The sequence below is a fragment of the Rhamphochromis sp. 'chilingali' genome (genome assembly GCF_963969265.1).
Source record: "Rhamphochromis sp. 'chilingali' genome assembly, chromosome: 12".
NCBI lineage: Eukaryota > Metazoa > Chordata > Actinopteri > Cichliformes > Cichlidae > Rhamphochromis > Rhamphochromis sp. 'chilingali'.
Window position 1 is genome coordinate 3,377,224 of NC_137939.1, and position 16,380 is coordinate 3,393,603.

A 16,380-nucleotide genomic window follows, 5' to 3' on the forward strand; every position below is an offset into this window, starting at 1 on the left:
TTTAAAAAAAAAAAAAGCCGAAGGAGACGTGTTTGCTAAATAAATGTGACTTGACTGAAGTGCAAATCAAAATAAACTAATTAGCAGGGAGAGCCCCATTGTTCTCAGCCAGTGGTGCTATCGATTCAGCCAGTCGAGTCAATTTAATAAGTCAGTTTGTGACAAGACACACAGGTGACACAACAACAGTCTGCAGGGGGTGGCTGCAGATTACATTGTTCTTTAATCTTCTATGTTAAAAAATAAAACTATGTAAACCGATGATTGCACAGGGAGATTACAATTTTTTAGTCCTACTCGTGGACAAATGCGTCTAAATCTATTACACTTTCTTTCTTGCACAATAATCTTGGAAGTATTTCGAGATATCTGCTGTCACATCCTCCCAGACAGAATAACTCGAGTGCAGTAAAGGGAGCCTGTGGAATGTTGCGCTCCTATTGGCTGCTGCTTGCCTGTATAAAGAGCCGCAGTGGCAAATTCAATCAGATCAACTGCGGGCATCCTTCGAGAGCGAGACACCGGGTTTCTCAGTCAAGCTGGGACAACAATTGCTGGGCTGTTCTGCTGTTTCTTTGTCTTTCCCTTTTTCTGCTAAATAAATCCTCTGGAGCATTGTTGGGATCATGAAGGAAAGGAGAAATACACAACCGCTGGTGGTGAGATGTAAACTGGTTCTTGTGGGAGACGTTCAATGCGGAAAAACGGCGATGTTGCAAGTCCTGGCGAAGGATTGTTATCCAGAGGTATGCAAAAATGTGACTCGTGTTGAAGTAAAATATATGAGCAGAAAAGTCTGCCCTGTGTTCTCTTGACAATCGTGGTGTTGGGTTTTCATCAAATGATTTGGAAACGGCACGGAGAAAACAGTGCGTCTGTTGCGGATAGTGACATATTGCTTGCGCATTTCCTAAAATTTCTTGCTTTTAAGTTTATTTCCTATTTACTGACCTTTATATCATCGGTAGCATTATTGTTTCATCATGTGGTCAGTGGAATTATGTTCTCTGCGCATTCTTAGCTGGTGCTTTCCTTTCACAGTGGCCTGCGTTGAATATCTCCTGCAGCTGCAGCGATTAAAGTGATTAATTGATCCGAAATTCTGTCAAATTGAGAAGAGATATAGATTTGTCTTATTGTTTTATTGGTCAGTGCGTGTGTTTTGTGTATAGCACTGATTAGTTAACTTCCATTACCTGTAGCTGCCTGACAACTCCCCACTAACGGCACCGTGTTGCTAATTGCTCCCCAGACCTACGTGCCCACGGTATTTGAAAACTACACAGCCTGTCTGGAACTGGAAGAGCAGCGAGTGGAGCTCAGTCTGTGGGACACTTCAGGTAACCGATCACCTTTTCCGTGTGCATGTGGTGTGTGATCTGCAGTCCTGCTTGCCGCACTGAAGAGGATTTGGCAATGCCGCGTGAATGTAATGAGTGTTTGTTTTTGCTGGAACACCAGTCTCTGTATTTTTTCCCAGTTATTCATTTTCGTCATGACATTTTTTTATTTTGGAGGACGAAAATGGAAACATTGTGTTGTTAAACATTGGTAAATACTTAGGGAAGGGCTTTATAGTCTATTTCCCCCCTGTTGATGCAGAGGTACATGGGATGTGTACTTGTTGAACTATATACTCTTTCAAATCTCCCATTTACTACAAATTAAATTTCCTCCGATATGAAGTGTCCCCCTTTTTGGATGTGTCTGGATGTAAAGGACTCTGCAGATCTACAAGTGCATTTTTGTGCCAAGCGTGTTGCAGTGGAAAAACTGGGCAGAAAAGACTGATTATTCCGCCTCGCTTGTTTTTAATGCTGACTCCGTGCATCATATGTTCATTTACACTAAGCGTGAAAAAGAGGGTCAATGTGTCATTGTAGATCTCCCAGGAAATCTGCTGTTCAGAGTGTTGACCTGAATACTGCGAGCACGGGTCTGCAGCACCTGTTTGATTCCCTTCATGCTCGCTGCACAATAGTTTCTCTCGCCAGGCCACATTCCTCTCCGTCCACACTCGTGCTGCAGCCTGACTAGGTCACACTGGCAGTACAAGTGTGATTATTTATTCATTTTTGTGCACACCTGTGTCTGTGTACAACAGATCCTTTATATAACAGACCCATTTGTATGAGATGATGCAGTATTTACTGTGCTCTCATATTTTTTCCCCCTCCCATTATCACAAAGCGGCAAAATGAGGAGAAAAGTGAGTGTAATTCCGTCCCCAGACCAAATCCCGTTTTTTAATCCCAGACTTTGGACCTTTGGTCTGGCCAGCAGGAGTGGGCCTGGTGCCCAGGGATGATGGGCACACAGAGCTACATTCTGTTGAGCAGGACAGTTTTTCTGGAGCAGACAGATAGGAGGGAGCTCAAAAAACTCTAGTGACCTGCATTCCCCCTCCATATGCTGCTCCAGGTCAGCCACTCAAACAGCATGATGCAAGGGATTAAGACTGTGAATGGGACTGCTGGGCAACCTCTTCTGACTGACCCAGTGAGTTTGTGGCTCTTTCTTTCTTTCACTTGAGCGTTCCCTTTGTTGCTCCCTCTTTGCTACTTTCTGGCTAATCTGCATAGATTGCCACTCCCTGCCCTTTACCAAACACCTATGGCACAATTCAATACCAAGTACAAAAGAGTACAATATGCACGTGCATAGCAGACTATTTGAAAATGGGCCAAAAAAAATAAAATCTATTTTTATTCACAATAGATTTGATTTAAAAGACCTGCCCCTCACACTCTCAGAGGAGACCGCATGTGGTCCCCTTCCCCCTCATCTTTTATAGATGACTCTTTTATCACAGGTATCTGCTGTCAGGCTCGTGGTGATGGGTGACAGGCAGAAAGGGGTATTTGTTAGCCACACCGCACAGTTTCCTCTCCTGTGCTGTAATTTGCTCTAATTGCGTGGAGTTTGTGCCACCCTGGCCCACACCACACTGAGACGGTCTCCTCATTATCCCAGCTCCCCTTCATTGATTGCACTGACCTCATCACTGGCTCCACATGGCAGGCGGCTCCTTCTCTCAGCTCCAATATGGATTTACAGTCTAAAATCAATCCACCAGTTTTAACCAGGCTTATCTGATCAGGAATGCTGGGGAAAAGGGGAAAGAAGGGAAGCTGAGCTCTGTCTGGTGTAGCGCACAGATAGTGAAAATAAATCCCATTAAGATGTTGGTGTGTAATTTATTTCAGGTTTAATGATGTTGCTGACGAAGCCTTGAAGTTCAAGATCGTACTGTGTGTGTGTGTGTGTGTGTGTGTGTGTGTGTGTGTCTATATAATCACTTATTGTATGATGTATACATAAGACTGACTTGGAATGAATCCAATGTCCATTTAAGCTGATGAAACACTCTGCTGGATTGTAAAAGGGGGCATTTTTAATATTTAATTGTCATGTTGATGACCATATGTCATGTGATTTCTCTAATAGGCACCCAGTTTGTAAAACTTAGGTGCTTTTTAGAATTGTAAGCAGGTACAGTTTAATTCCTCCATCTTTTTCCATCATTGATTCATCAGTGATCTATTTTTTTTTTTTTTTTTTTTTTTATTAGTAGTGTTTAGCTTTGCTAAATGTTTCATGGACTGTTGTCCAACAATCAGTTTACACTATCTGAGAAAAACCGGCTATATTCTCAAATGTTTCCTGCCTTATTTTATCCAAATCAACATTTCAGGGTTTTTAAATCAAACTCTTTGATGTTGGACTTAATTTTCTTAATCCAGTGTCATCAACTATGATGATGTCAAAGTAAAGCTTGTTAGCAGATCATATAACGCTTAGGAAAAAAGCACCTCCTTCACCCTGCAGGGGGCTTCAGCACTAATTCTGACTGGCTTATGTGAATCCAGGGAACAACTGCTTGATGCAATATAATATGTTTTTTGGAGCGTGCTGTGAAGTCCGTAGTCCTGCGGCAGCACCACAGCTCCCAGTCGGCTGAGTGTGGGTGGAGGCGCAGGGCTCCTCTCGTCCCCATATCTGTGAGTCATCCCATCACTGGATCATTAATCTGTCTGACCTCCGCATTTTCGTAGTGAGAGGAGGAGTGCTAATGATGAAAACAGGCTATGTCACTCACTCGATTTTAGCACACATCCACAGACACACAGTTATACTCTCGCTCGGGCAAACACAAAGCCGATCCTCCCCTCCCCCACCTGTAGCCTTCAACACAAGGGCCTCCGTCTTCAGCCCTGTGAAGCCTACATCCACTTAGGCCCAATCCTCACCTCAAACACTCAGATCTGGGCACCGCACCATCAAGACGGATGAAGTTCAGCTCAGCCACAAGAATTTGGTTATACTCCTTTTTCTTTTCTGCCTCACTCTCCATGTTTTATGCCTCAGAAACTCTCCATCTGTTGTATAGAGGCATGCAAGGAGGAAAGCCATAATTTGGGCCATGCTTATAGGCGCTGCATGAGCACCCAAGCCATTGTGTGGTTTGCTGCAATGGAGAAAGGAAGGGAAGAGAGTGAAAGAGACAGATAGCAGTAACCTGTGATATTACACTGCAGGGGGTGAGGGATTAATGGCAGAGGAGGTCTCTTTGTGATATGGCTCAGTAGGGTATACTTTGGCTCCCGCTCTTCTTTTTCCTGTGGCTTTTTCTTGCCACAATAGTAACAGCTATTTCTTCCAAGATTAGAAACTAGGCCCTGGTGTGTAAGGAAGGTGCTGCCGAAGCTGCGCCTATGCCAAGTAACATGTTACGGGGGGTTTGAATACTAATATTGAGGTGCTGTATGTTGCTGTAAGTACAGTATGTTTACTGATTTGTGCATTGTTTGTCCAACACAACAAATAGAAGTTTTATTTATATGTGAGGACAATAGTAACCAAAAACAAAGAAAGAAAGGTGGGGGAGGCTTAGATGTCCTTTGCATCCCCCCTTCCATCTTGGCAGGCTAATTGATTTGTCAGCTTTAAAAGCATCGGCTCTCGGACCTCTGGTGTAGCCTTCCATTGATTGTTGCATTTAGATCAGTGGCCATTTAATGCAGAATCACATCTTGTTTGCTGGCTCTGTGATAACCCCTCACAGGAGATTGAAACGATTTCTGGAGCACCCGACCTCTGACTTTCCCATTATATACCTCACGTATATGGCGTGGCACCGAAACTCGTAATATTAGTGTCTCTAATCCTTCTGATTTTAACATGTGTGATTTTTAACATGTGTGACATGACATATGTCTCAAATTCTTCAAACACAAAGTTGTGTTTGTGGCTTTTCTGCTACAATTAGGTGTATGTGGTGTAAAAGCGATGGTGTTTTCTTATATGTGACATCTGTAAATAATTTAATCAAATTGTCTCTCTTTTTTTTTTTTTTTTAACTCAAGAATAGAAAAAAGTCATTTTTATTTCTAAAGGCATGGAAATGGAGCTGTAACGCAAGCATGTTCCTTTGTTCTTTTGCAACAGTGTTTACTTTCTTCAGGACATTGAGTCCTGAGGAATTTCATCACAGCTTGTCATTATTCCACTCACGGCACCCAGCAGCTGGCAAATTCAGTTTTACCCTTTGATAATGTGGAAAATCATTAAGTATTCATAAGCACATATCCGTTTTTGTGTACACATACATGCACGCATCCGTGTTTCATGTGCTTTTTTTTTATGTTTTCTTCTGCTGCATTGTTTCTGCACCGTAAATCAATTAGGACGGTTGTGCAATGAGTTATTACACAGACTGCTTGTGTTATCTGTAGCTATAAAAGGAACGCTGAATCCCTTTTGGGATTCACACAGACTAAAGTAAACATGTTAATCCCATTGAGCAGCCCCTCTTCTGTTTCATCTGATAAGGGACCAGATTCACCTCTGCATGCATCCGAATTTAAAAAGTGTGCGTCTGTGTTAGCGCTTGTGGTTCCGGCGCATGTGAATCATTTTGTGTGATGGGCATATGTCTGTGGTCCCAAACTCTGTCGCAGAGAAGAGGAATGTCCCCAGCAGTAGGTGGGTGGGCCGCTAGTGGTGTAAAATGATTGAGTGGCAGTTAAGGCGAGCCTTTACAGAGAGCCAGGAGGAATGCCTGATGTAGATGGTGGATTCCAAGGCTGTTGCTGTGGTAACAGAGGGACTGGAGGTATTGCTTGCCGAGCAGAGGATTTTTGGGGGGGTGGGTGGCTTACTTAAGGATTCTGAGCATGAGTGGGAGCGTCTGCCTGCCCCGAGCCCTGCCGTTCCACTTGCGTAATCTACTGCAAGAGAAGATCAATGAGGATTTAGTGCTCGATTGTCATCTTCACTTCTAAAATGCCAGCCAAGAATATAGGAGCAGCAAAAGTAGCAGTTTTAGCAACAGCAAAGCGGAGCTCAGTGGGAAGAAGTGATGCCGCGCACACCTAACTTAAGCAGATGATTTCTCTTGCTCTTCGTTTCCTGCTCAATCTTCTTTTTTTTTTCTTTTCTTTTTTTTACCAACTTCCTGTTCTCACAGCTCTTGGATCTGGCCTAAATTAAAAATGAAAAAACAAATTGCTCTAAACTTGCATGTATACACACTTTATATTACAAATGTAGCTTGAAGCATTGCACATTTAAGATGGATACTTAATTGATCCCACAAGGGAAATTATTGTGTTACAGCAGCAGGATAAAGAATAAAAATGGCACAGCCTACAATTAACAACAGATGCATATACTGTTATGTATGTATAAATTTTGTATAACAGTCATTTTTAATAAAACAATGAAAATTAAATAAACATGAGGTTACATTAAAGAAGAGAGAGAGATATTAGTGCAAATCGCATTAACAAGTAATATGTAAAGTGTAAATCTAAGAAACATACTTTTACAGTTTTCTGTACCATCAGATGTTAAATAACCTGAACAGCAAATGTGTTCATTCACACCTAACTATGGCTATGCAGGAGTTCTCTTTTGTCACACAAACCAGCAATATGAAGTTACTATTAATTGACCTGGCATATTAAAGAAGACTAGACCTGGTTAAACAGCAGCAAAACTGGAAGTTTCCTCTTAAAAAAACATGATTAAAAATATTTCTGAGCATCCAAAAGTTCTAGGAAATGTTTTATGGAATGCAAAACTACTTTTGTCTACATTTTCATAGTTTGTTATAACATTGCTCTCCTCTCTCTCCTGTAAGGTTCTCCGTACTATGACAATGTGAGGCCCTTGTGCTACAGTGACTCAGATGCAGTTTTGCTGTGTTTTGACATCAGCCGCCCAGATACTGTGGACAGCAGTCTGAAGAAGGTAATGACTTAAGGTCACTTTACTTCAAAGTCCTATTCTCTCTTGTAGCCTACTGTGACTCCAAAGTGTATTAACAGACTATTTGTCACCATACACCAACTGATCACCTTTTTGGGTCCACAGTGGAAAACTGAAATTCTGGACTTCTGTCCAAGCACACGTATTTTACTCATCGGCTGTAAGACCGACCTTCGCACAGATGTCTGCACACTGATGGAGCTGTCCAATCAGAAGCAGACTCCAATCACCTATGAACAGGTAAGACAAAAGAAACAAACGAAGATCCATGTGTGTGTGTGCAGATTTTTACACATATGCCTTTCCTGTAACACCCCGTCCCAAAGGACTTGTCTCCACACTATATCACAGGAAAAAATTAAACGGCACCATGGAAGAATATCATGAACAGTATCGGTTATTGCTTCATTTATTGCAGGGTTCTGCTATGGCTAAGCAGCTGGGTGCAGAGGCTTATCTCGAGTGCTCGGCGTTCACCTCGGAGAAGAGCATTCACAGCGTATTCCGCACCGCTGCGATGGCCTGCATCAACAAGCTGCAGCCTCTCCCGAAGCCCAGCCCCACCCGACGCCTCTCCAAAAGACTTCTTCACCTGCCCAGCAAGTCAGATTTGATCTCCACCACCTTCAAGAAGGAGAAGGCCAAGAGCTGCTCGGTAATGTGAGTGGAGACCTCTTGGGTTACAGTCCTCACATTAAACCCACATCCCCTGCGTCTTTGGTCTCGGGGAAGGGGGGGTGGGCACGATGGTTTTATCAGGGTTACCTGCTGAATCCTTCCCTCACCCCCCCAAGAAACCAAACACCACTCAGAAGAGGTGGACACTTCGCTGTCCACTTGCTCCTGAACCTTTTAGTGCACCTCCATCCTTTTCCACTGTTTATTTTTTGTTTGTTTGTTAGTTTGTTTTTTGCTTTCGAACAAACAATATCAGTCGAGGTTTGATCACCAAGCTACCATTTTATTTTCACCTGTGAACAGTATGCAACTACAATGGTGTTACATCTGTCTAATTTTACTATCTATAGGCACATGTTGATTTTGTCCGAAATGGAAATGTGCAACGTGTGACGTTTAATCTTGTGATGTAAATGCCTCTCGAAAAATTCAGTGGATTTTTTTTTTTTCTTTAACTCAAAAAATAAATCTAGCATGAAACCATCAGGAAATAGCAAAAATCCTGTACATCCCTCTTAGTAAGGTGTGTGGGGTGTGAAATAGTGTGTCACTGGTTTCCCCATTTACTGGAAGTACATAGAATAGATGTACAGGGAGCAATGGGACAAACCGTGAGAGCTATTACATAGAGAGATGTTCTTATTGTCTCAGCAGTGATGACAGCAGGGATGAGAGCAGTGAGCACAGGCTGCTGTGCTTACAGCAGTCTAGGCTATGCCAGCCTGCACGGATTCTTGATGCATGGCTGTGTAGCTCTGGATAGTGTTGCTCTGCAAGCTTTCAGTGGAATAACTGGAAGATGCTGAAGAGGCTCCGTGTACACAAAACGACTGCAGAAATGCGGAACGGACACAAAATATAAGCAGAGGTTTAGCTGGACTTCCAGGGTGTCTTTTATCACTGCTGGAGTCTGGTGGGATAGACACATTTAATTGCTCTTGTGGTGACCAGGAGCTTAACCACAGTCGGTTCAATGTTGAGCTTAGCTTTGCTTAGCCTGTTGATTATTGAACCGTGGCTGGTTATCGATACGAGTTAAGGTGTTAGGAGGCAAATCTAAAAAGAATAAGATCACGCCTACATGGAAGTCAGACTGACCTGAAATGGTTTGTATTTTCAGACACTCTTCAGTAAAAAATCTGTAGCATTGCATTGTTGACAGTTTTTCAACAATTCTCAAATGGTATGCAGTTTTGAAAAAAATGCCTTTCATATTGAGTTCCCAGAAGTCAATGAGATTTTTGAATACTGTAATTACTGTAATATGCCTGTGGACTCCTCACATTTGCATCAATGCAATGTAGCACCCTCAACTTGATTCAATTCTTCCAAAAGGACTGATTTTTGTTTTGCACACACTTGTAAAATCTGTTCACATCCAATAAGCAGCACTTACTGTAGGTTACATTGCAAAAAAAAACAAAAACAAAGGGAAAAATCAGACGCTTTTCTGAGCTTAAATCTTAGGCTTCATGGTTATGTGTGTGTGCAGCATCGATCTCCATGCTTCTAACCATAAAGCAATAACGATTTAAGTGCTTTGTGATGCAAAAGTAACCTGCGTGGCAATAACAACGCAGCTTTGTGATTACTGTCATGCTATAAGTGCTCCATGGATCGACATGTTAGAGATTGTTTCAATCTCCGCTGTACAAAAGGCTGCTGATATAGCCCCTCCTTCCCCCTGTGTAAGTGGTGATCGGTATATAGAAAACCAAGGACGGCGTTTGCGCTATGAACTAGATCAGAGTATTCCAAACAAGAAGGAACAACATGCTATTTGAGTTGTTGCTGTCAGCTCAACATAATCATAATAAAACCACTGAGGCAGTATGCCTCAAGTGAATTGTTTATTGTTTTGTTTTTTTTCAAATTTGAACTATACATTAAAGTCTAGCAATTATTCATCAAGGGCTAGTGTGGGTGGAGGGGGGGGATAATGTGGGACTAAGGAGAACAAGTAATCAAACTGCACAGGCTGGCCCTGTCCAAAGAAAGCTATTTTTCCATTCTTTGTGTGCGCGCGTGTGCGTGTGTGTATGTTTTTATGTATTTAATGGCATGATGTGAGTCTCCGTGCTGTTTTTGAGATTTTTCTGAAATGGCTGCTCTGTCTGTACGGAGCTGTGGACTGCCCCTGGTAGTTGGAGGAACTTAAAGTGGTGATTTGCACAAAGGCTTCCAGTTCATGGTCACACACAAAATTCCTCAGCATTGCCTAGCAACAATTCAGCTCAGAAACACAGAGACTGGCTCTTGGGTTGGTTGTGTGGACAGATAGGGTTAGCTCACAAGCAGACATCCCCACATCCATTATTACTGCATCGTTTAAGCATTTACTGCGTAGCTTGTTTAAAAAAAAATAATAATAAAAACAAATAAAAATTAAAAAATCTTGATATTTTTCTCTGGGTTTTTCTCTGCCAGGCCTTCTGATGATGGTTTACATGGGCGGCTCAATGACCATGTCAGTTAATATGCAGCCTTTGTGTTGTAGTCAGTGTGTGGTAAAAATGGTGCAGTCAAACTCCTAAGCATGTCCTATTAAAGTTGTACGATTGTACATACCGTCTCTTGTTTTATAGTCATTGTACAGCATCTTCGAGGGTGTCTGATGGAAGTATTGTTGCTGATGTGATTTATTTATTTGGTAGCTATTTTGCTTCTTTTTTTTTTTTCTTTTTTTTTGTTTGTTTGTTGATTGACATGTACATTTGTTTGAAATCTTTTTTCAAAAGTTGACTGTTTTTTGTTTTTTTTGTTTTTTTTCTTCTTCTTCTTCTTTATTGCTGTGTTGAATAAAGCTTGCCCCGTTTGGCATCCTAAATTCACTGTTCTTGTTATCTATTTATTTATTTATTTATTTTATTTTTTTTGATCACTTGCTTATGAAACAATACACTACACTAGACATCTGCTCAGTATCTCCCCAGTCACGTCTGCAGGAAGTGAGGTGCTTATCTTTTCCACTCAAGCGAAGCTAATAATTCCTTTAACAGGCTCTGTGTCACTGCCTCATTAAGGATAGAGTAAATTTATATCAGGATGATGGCGGATTACTGTCATTTTCCATTACCACAATCCTGATCTTAGATCTTAGTTACCGTTCAGGGAATTATAGCCAGAGTGGGGAAAAAATGTAAATAACACATGTTTACCTGCATAAGTAACATGTTGGGATGAAGAAGGAAAGATTCTATCCTATTTTAATTAATTGAATCAAGTTATGTGACGGTGTTTTGTTGTTGTTTTTTAAAGGCTGCTTTTATCTGCTCTCGTCCATCTTCAAATGCACCACATCTGGTTGCTGCCAGCTATGGAAGTGTCTCAGATGAGCTCAAGCAAGCCAGCCAACACATATGCCCTCACATTTTCTATTCTTATCTGTAAAATGCAATGCCATCCTCACAAAATGTTCATAAACTTTATCTGTTTGGTGTTTTACACCTATAGTGTAAAGTTCTAAAGTTGTTGTTTAATGGAAAAAAAAATTCCCGGAGCATCTGTAGAGGATTGTGGTAAGAGTGGCAAGACTGAACCAAAGGAGATGTGGACTGCCAAAACAAAACAGCGGATGAAGCTCATTTAAGCATTCAGTAGAGGTGATCATAGCTGCAGTCAGGTGATGGAGTAGACATCTCTTTCATGATTCAATAATTATCAGAAAGGTGACTGGTTGTAAGCAAAACAAGTCAGACCCCCATTGCCGTATGAAAGCGGATTCTAGCCGTAATGGGAACCTGAATACGCAGAGCAACAGGAGCACACCAAATTATGTGGTAAGGCTTTTTCTTTCTTTCTTTTTACTAATGATAAAAGACATTCTTGTGTTGGTGTTGAATTTCTAAAATGAACTCATCATAATGACTTGAAACATTTTTTAAAAATGACATGAAAATGAACCTGAGCTGTCCTGAGGTCAGCTTAGCTCTTGCGGCTTTTTTTTTTTTTGCTAAAAACAAAGTGAATTATGGGCTGTCACTAGGGGGATTGCTAGAACACCTGAAATAGAGGCAGACATTGTACACATGCCGACACAGACACATTGGGTGTGAGGACATGTAAATGGGCCACATATGCTGGAAGTCATAGTAAATTAGGCCAACATCTGGCTAGGCACAGAGAGTTCACTTACCCACTCAGCTGTAGTATGTACCGCGAGGGCTTGGTGAAGGAGAAGTGGCACAGTCCAGTGCATTTTTAGGATCAACCCTGGCACTTCGTTGAATGTCTGCCATCTGCAGCTACCTTGGAGGGGTTCTTTGTCTCCAGTACAAACAGTGGGTCACTTTGACCAAGGATTATTGTGTTGCCATTAACAAAAGTTGGAGAGGGAGCGCTCACACAAACCAATTTACTGGGATGTGTAACAGTGAAAATCAATCCACATTGCAATTAAATTCAAAAGAGAAGCATCATCATATCGTCCACCAGCCATGCTGCCAAACAGCTCCAAGCCACTGTGGCAAGGACTCGACATATCAGACTTCAAGATGTTAGCAGTCAGATGTTTGAAATCCTGGAGATTGTCAGTGGGGGGCTCTCTGGATTATACTTCTACTTATAATACATTCTGAGAAATGCTCATTGGAGAATGATCATCTGTGGGATGTGTTGAGAGCTTCACCTTGTGCTCTTTGTCATTCTCTGTCTTTTCAAACAGTCCTAAGTAGTTTTTGCCATACAGCAGGGTGCTTTATCACGTTGAAAGAGGCTCCTGACAGTATCATCAGGGTCATTAATCCCCTGTTATACTAGGCTGGGAAATTAAGCTAATTGCAGCTGTAGCTCAAATGTTACGGAAGTGAACTAATATAGTGAAGGTATTTCTTTCTTTGGCGTAATGATCTGAAGTAACTTGCGATTTTCCATGAACAGCATGTGCGCAATCTTAACCCTCAGAGCTGATTCTGTGCAGCTGAGGGATTTGTCTTCAGAGCCCTGTGTGTTTCTTGAACATAAGAACCAGACATTTGAGTTCAAATGAAAAGGTGGTGGAAGAGCCAAAAATCTATAAAACCATCAGTCTATCCATTTTCTTAACTGCTCAACTTGAGGGAACTAAAACCTGCTACCAGTAAAACAGAGAGATAATACAGAGAGATTAACAACCATTCATGCTTGCATCCATACATTGGCAGCGGTGGTAGCCTCACTAAGTCCATAAAACAATGAGCATTTGAAGAATAAAGGCAAACTTAGACATGGAGAGAAGAACAAAAAAAAGGGGGTACACAGAAGAACTGACAACTAAAGGACTATAAATACAAAAACACCAGAGACCGACAAGGTAAGCAACTTAAAAAAGGAAAGAACAGGAGCATCTTCTCAAATGAGAGATATAGAAATGAATGAAATGAACGACGCTATGGTGACGAACCAGCAGGTCGATAGCAATATACTCAAATTCAAAGGTAATGTGCAACCTGCAAAATAAATAGGATTAAGAACTAATATTTATAGTATATGATGATGAATCGATGTTCGTGCCGGACAGGACTTTTTCTGTAGGGGTGGATGGGGGTGGAAAGGGAAATCTGAAAGGAATTATGTGGCTCTAAGTGGACAGCCCTCAGTGCTGTTGTGTAACATTAGCATCATGTTCTGGGTCCTCGGATAACTCTCTTCAAAGACACAAGAACACATTCCAGAAGTAACCTGTCACTTTATACTTCCTGTTTGTACACAACCAGATTAAAATCTTCTACATTTTTTACATTTGTTATTATTATTGTTATTATTTTAAAAAGGAGCTCGAACACAACAGCAAAACTGTGCGTATCCATCTGTTTGTGCAGAAATGTGCAGAATCTTAGATTACTGATGAGGTGTGATGAGGTGTCGAGTCCTGCAGTGTGGGCTCTCTCTCTCTTTCCTTCCCCTCTCTTGCTCACTTACAGACACACAGACACCAGATTTTCTGCCTCTGCCGCAGTGCGGGGCAGGGCCAGAATATCCAAACCCATCAATTTCCTATAAAGCCAGTTTTGTTCAAGAAAGGAGCAGGATGTGAACACTGCCTTCCTCTTATGTGTTATCTGAACATATCTGGCAGTAAAATATGTACTTTCAAAGTAAAAGGCTTTTTTATTCATAGAAGGAAACAAAAACAATATTAAAATTAATTTGCAGGCATTAAAGAAAAAAAATCTTGCTGTTAATGAGCAGTTCCAATAATTCTCCATCAATTTTTTTTCTTACAAAATGTTTTAGATGTTCATAGCTCCCCAAACATAATGACTAATGGCTTCTAATCTTCTGAGGTTTATTCCTCCACTGTAAGCTTGATGTTTGTGTTTCTTAACAAAATGTCTTAACAATTATTTATCATATTGCTTTGAAATTAATTTGCAAGTCTCGCTGAAGCCCAGCTCAAATCAAAACATCCAAGAGCCACAGACCCTGTGGGTAGTCTGATGACCTGTCCCGGATGTGCCCACCTCCCTGCAGCCATGACTTCATTATGAGCACATCCTTTTACATCATTATTTTACAAACATAACAGAACATCTGAACAGAACAGGTTCAGCACACAGTAAACGCTATGTCCCAGCTCTTCCACACCTGTTAGTGTGACCCCTGACTCTGAACTCTCTCTGTGACCAGAAACGTGACTCCCCTACAGCTCTCTCTTGACCCCTTACTTCCCCAGTTACACCACCAATCAGCTCAGTCAAATGTGAACAGTTGTTTAATGTTTCCTGTGGTCACACTGGGAAAGCACAACTTCTTCCACTGAAACCTGTGTGTGTGTGTGTGTGTGTGTGTGTGTGTGTGTGTGTGTGTGTGTGTGTGTGTGTGTGTGTGTGTGTGTGTGTGTGTGTGTGTGTGTGTGTGTAACCTGAATTGGATCAGTAGTTATGACAATGGATGGATGTTTATTCTTAAGTATATACATATACTAGTATGTACTGGAGATGAAGAAGTTTCAATAGATGAAATAACAATGGTGATGATTAATTTTGTGCAGTTGATTACAAATAAAATACATTTTAAAAACGGATGCATCAGTTTTATACTGAGGATTTCCCCACAAACAATCGTCACATCTAAAATATAAAACAGGCAAACACACACACACACAAACATGCTCTGTCCCCTTCTTTGTGATCACTTGGCAACCGCACACAAAGGCCAAGGCGTGCTCTGCTGCACACAATGTGACACTGCTTGTGCATGTCAGGGTGGGGAGGAGCAGTGAGCTGTACCCTTAACGATCATGCACAAACACACAGAGCGGATTTGGCTACAGGCCACATCCTGCATGTGTCTGCACAAGCCAAAATAACATGGAGACATTTGGTACAGCACCCAAAAGCACCATCCTCTCATCTGGAGAAATGAACAGCAACCGACGCTTTGTCCTTCATGCTGATTAAATGCTAGATTAGTTTGTCTGCAGCAGACTGAGTGCACAGCAGTAATAATTACTCTATAATTACACCATATTGTCACTACGACTGTAGTAGCATAAATCAAGGAACTTTCTTTGATTCCCTTTCAGTTCTGCAGCCTAAATGATGGATAATGCTCCTCTCTTAACTCAGAGAAAACATGAGCAGTCATTAAAAGGATCCATGCATTCCTCCAAAGAGAGCATATCTCCACCAGTGAGCAATGTGAATGCATCTGTGCAACTGTTATCCTTAAGGTCCCTGCAGCTATCGTAGAAGTGTTAGTGAAGGGAAGGCCGAACATACTGCAGGCAGCACTCTGCTCATTTTTGTGTGCTCCACTTAGGGAAATATAGCTACAGGCGGGAGTCTGTGCTTTTAGTGGTCTGGGGGACTGTGAGGTGTGTGTGCAGCTTATTTGAAGATGCACATGGGACCAGAGGGCTCTCCCACTGAGCATCAACTCTCCTGCTTCTGTTGGGGGTAGGGCAAAGAAAAATAAGGAGATGGGAGATGGGATCTGAAACAAGTCCAACAGCGAGGATGGGTGCAGAGGGGGTTCAGTATTTTCGCCAGATTTAGTCTCATCTCAATTTTACTTCCAAATGAAGAGGACTCTAAATAAAGAACTGCAATATAAAACCCCTGCTGAAATGGATAGGGTCACTGTAGTGTTCAAGAAGAAGGGGCGTATCCAAGAGAAGCACTGAGGAGAGCAATGACATTGATCTTTAGTGACACGGGAGCTGTAAATCACAGAGAATACACATACTAGAGAGATGTTCTTGCCTGTACTGACCCAAAGGGGCAAGTGAGGCATAGAGACGATGTAGATTACATAAGCAGAGCAATGTGAAGAGGTCTTTGCTGCCTGGCAGCATCCAAAAGAAACTAAAACTAGCCAAGCTAGAGTCATGTTAGAAAACTCAACCTACCGGTATGAAACCTATGAAAAAAGGAAGTATACATTATGAATAGTCCTGCAAGCTAGCTCAGCCTCACGTTTCTAAGATATGCAAGTGAAAAAGTGTCACTT

At 41.7% G+C, this 16,380-nt stretch overlaps 1 protein-coding gene across 1 annotated transcript; it reads left to right on the plus strand.

Moving 5' to 3' along the window:
* Positions 1-476: 476 nt before the first annotated feature.
* Positions 477-10,712, plus strand: rnd1b (Rho family GTPase 1b). The gene is made up of 5 exons (XM_080898327.1): positions 477-746; positions 1,253-1,340; positions 7,145-7,254; positions 7,378-7,512; positions 7,691-10,712. The coding sequence occupies exons 1-5, from the start codon at positions 627-629 to the stop codon at positions 7,934-7,936; spliced, it is 699 nt and encodes a 232-aa protein (XP_080754453.1). The 5' UTR covers positions 477-626; the 3' UTR covers positions 7,937-10,712.
* The last annotated feature ends 5,668 nt before the right edge of the window (positions 10,713-16,380 follow it).

Coding starts and splice junctions, on each gene's coding strand:
- rnd1b (XM_080898327.1), top strand. CDS start 627: ATGAAGGAAAGGAGAAATACACAACCGCTGGTGGTGAGATGTAAACTG. Junction 747..1,252: donor CGAAGGATTGTTATCCAGAG/GTATGCAAAAAT, acceptor ATTGCTCCCCAG/ACCTACGTGCCCACGGTATT. Junction 7,513..7,690: donor CTCCAATCACCTATGAACAG/GTAAGACAAAAG, acceptor CATTTATTGCAG/GGTTCTGCTATGGCTAAGCA.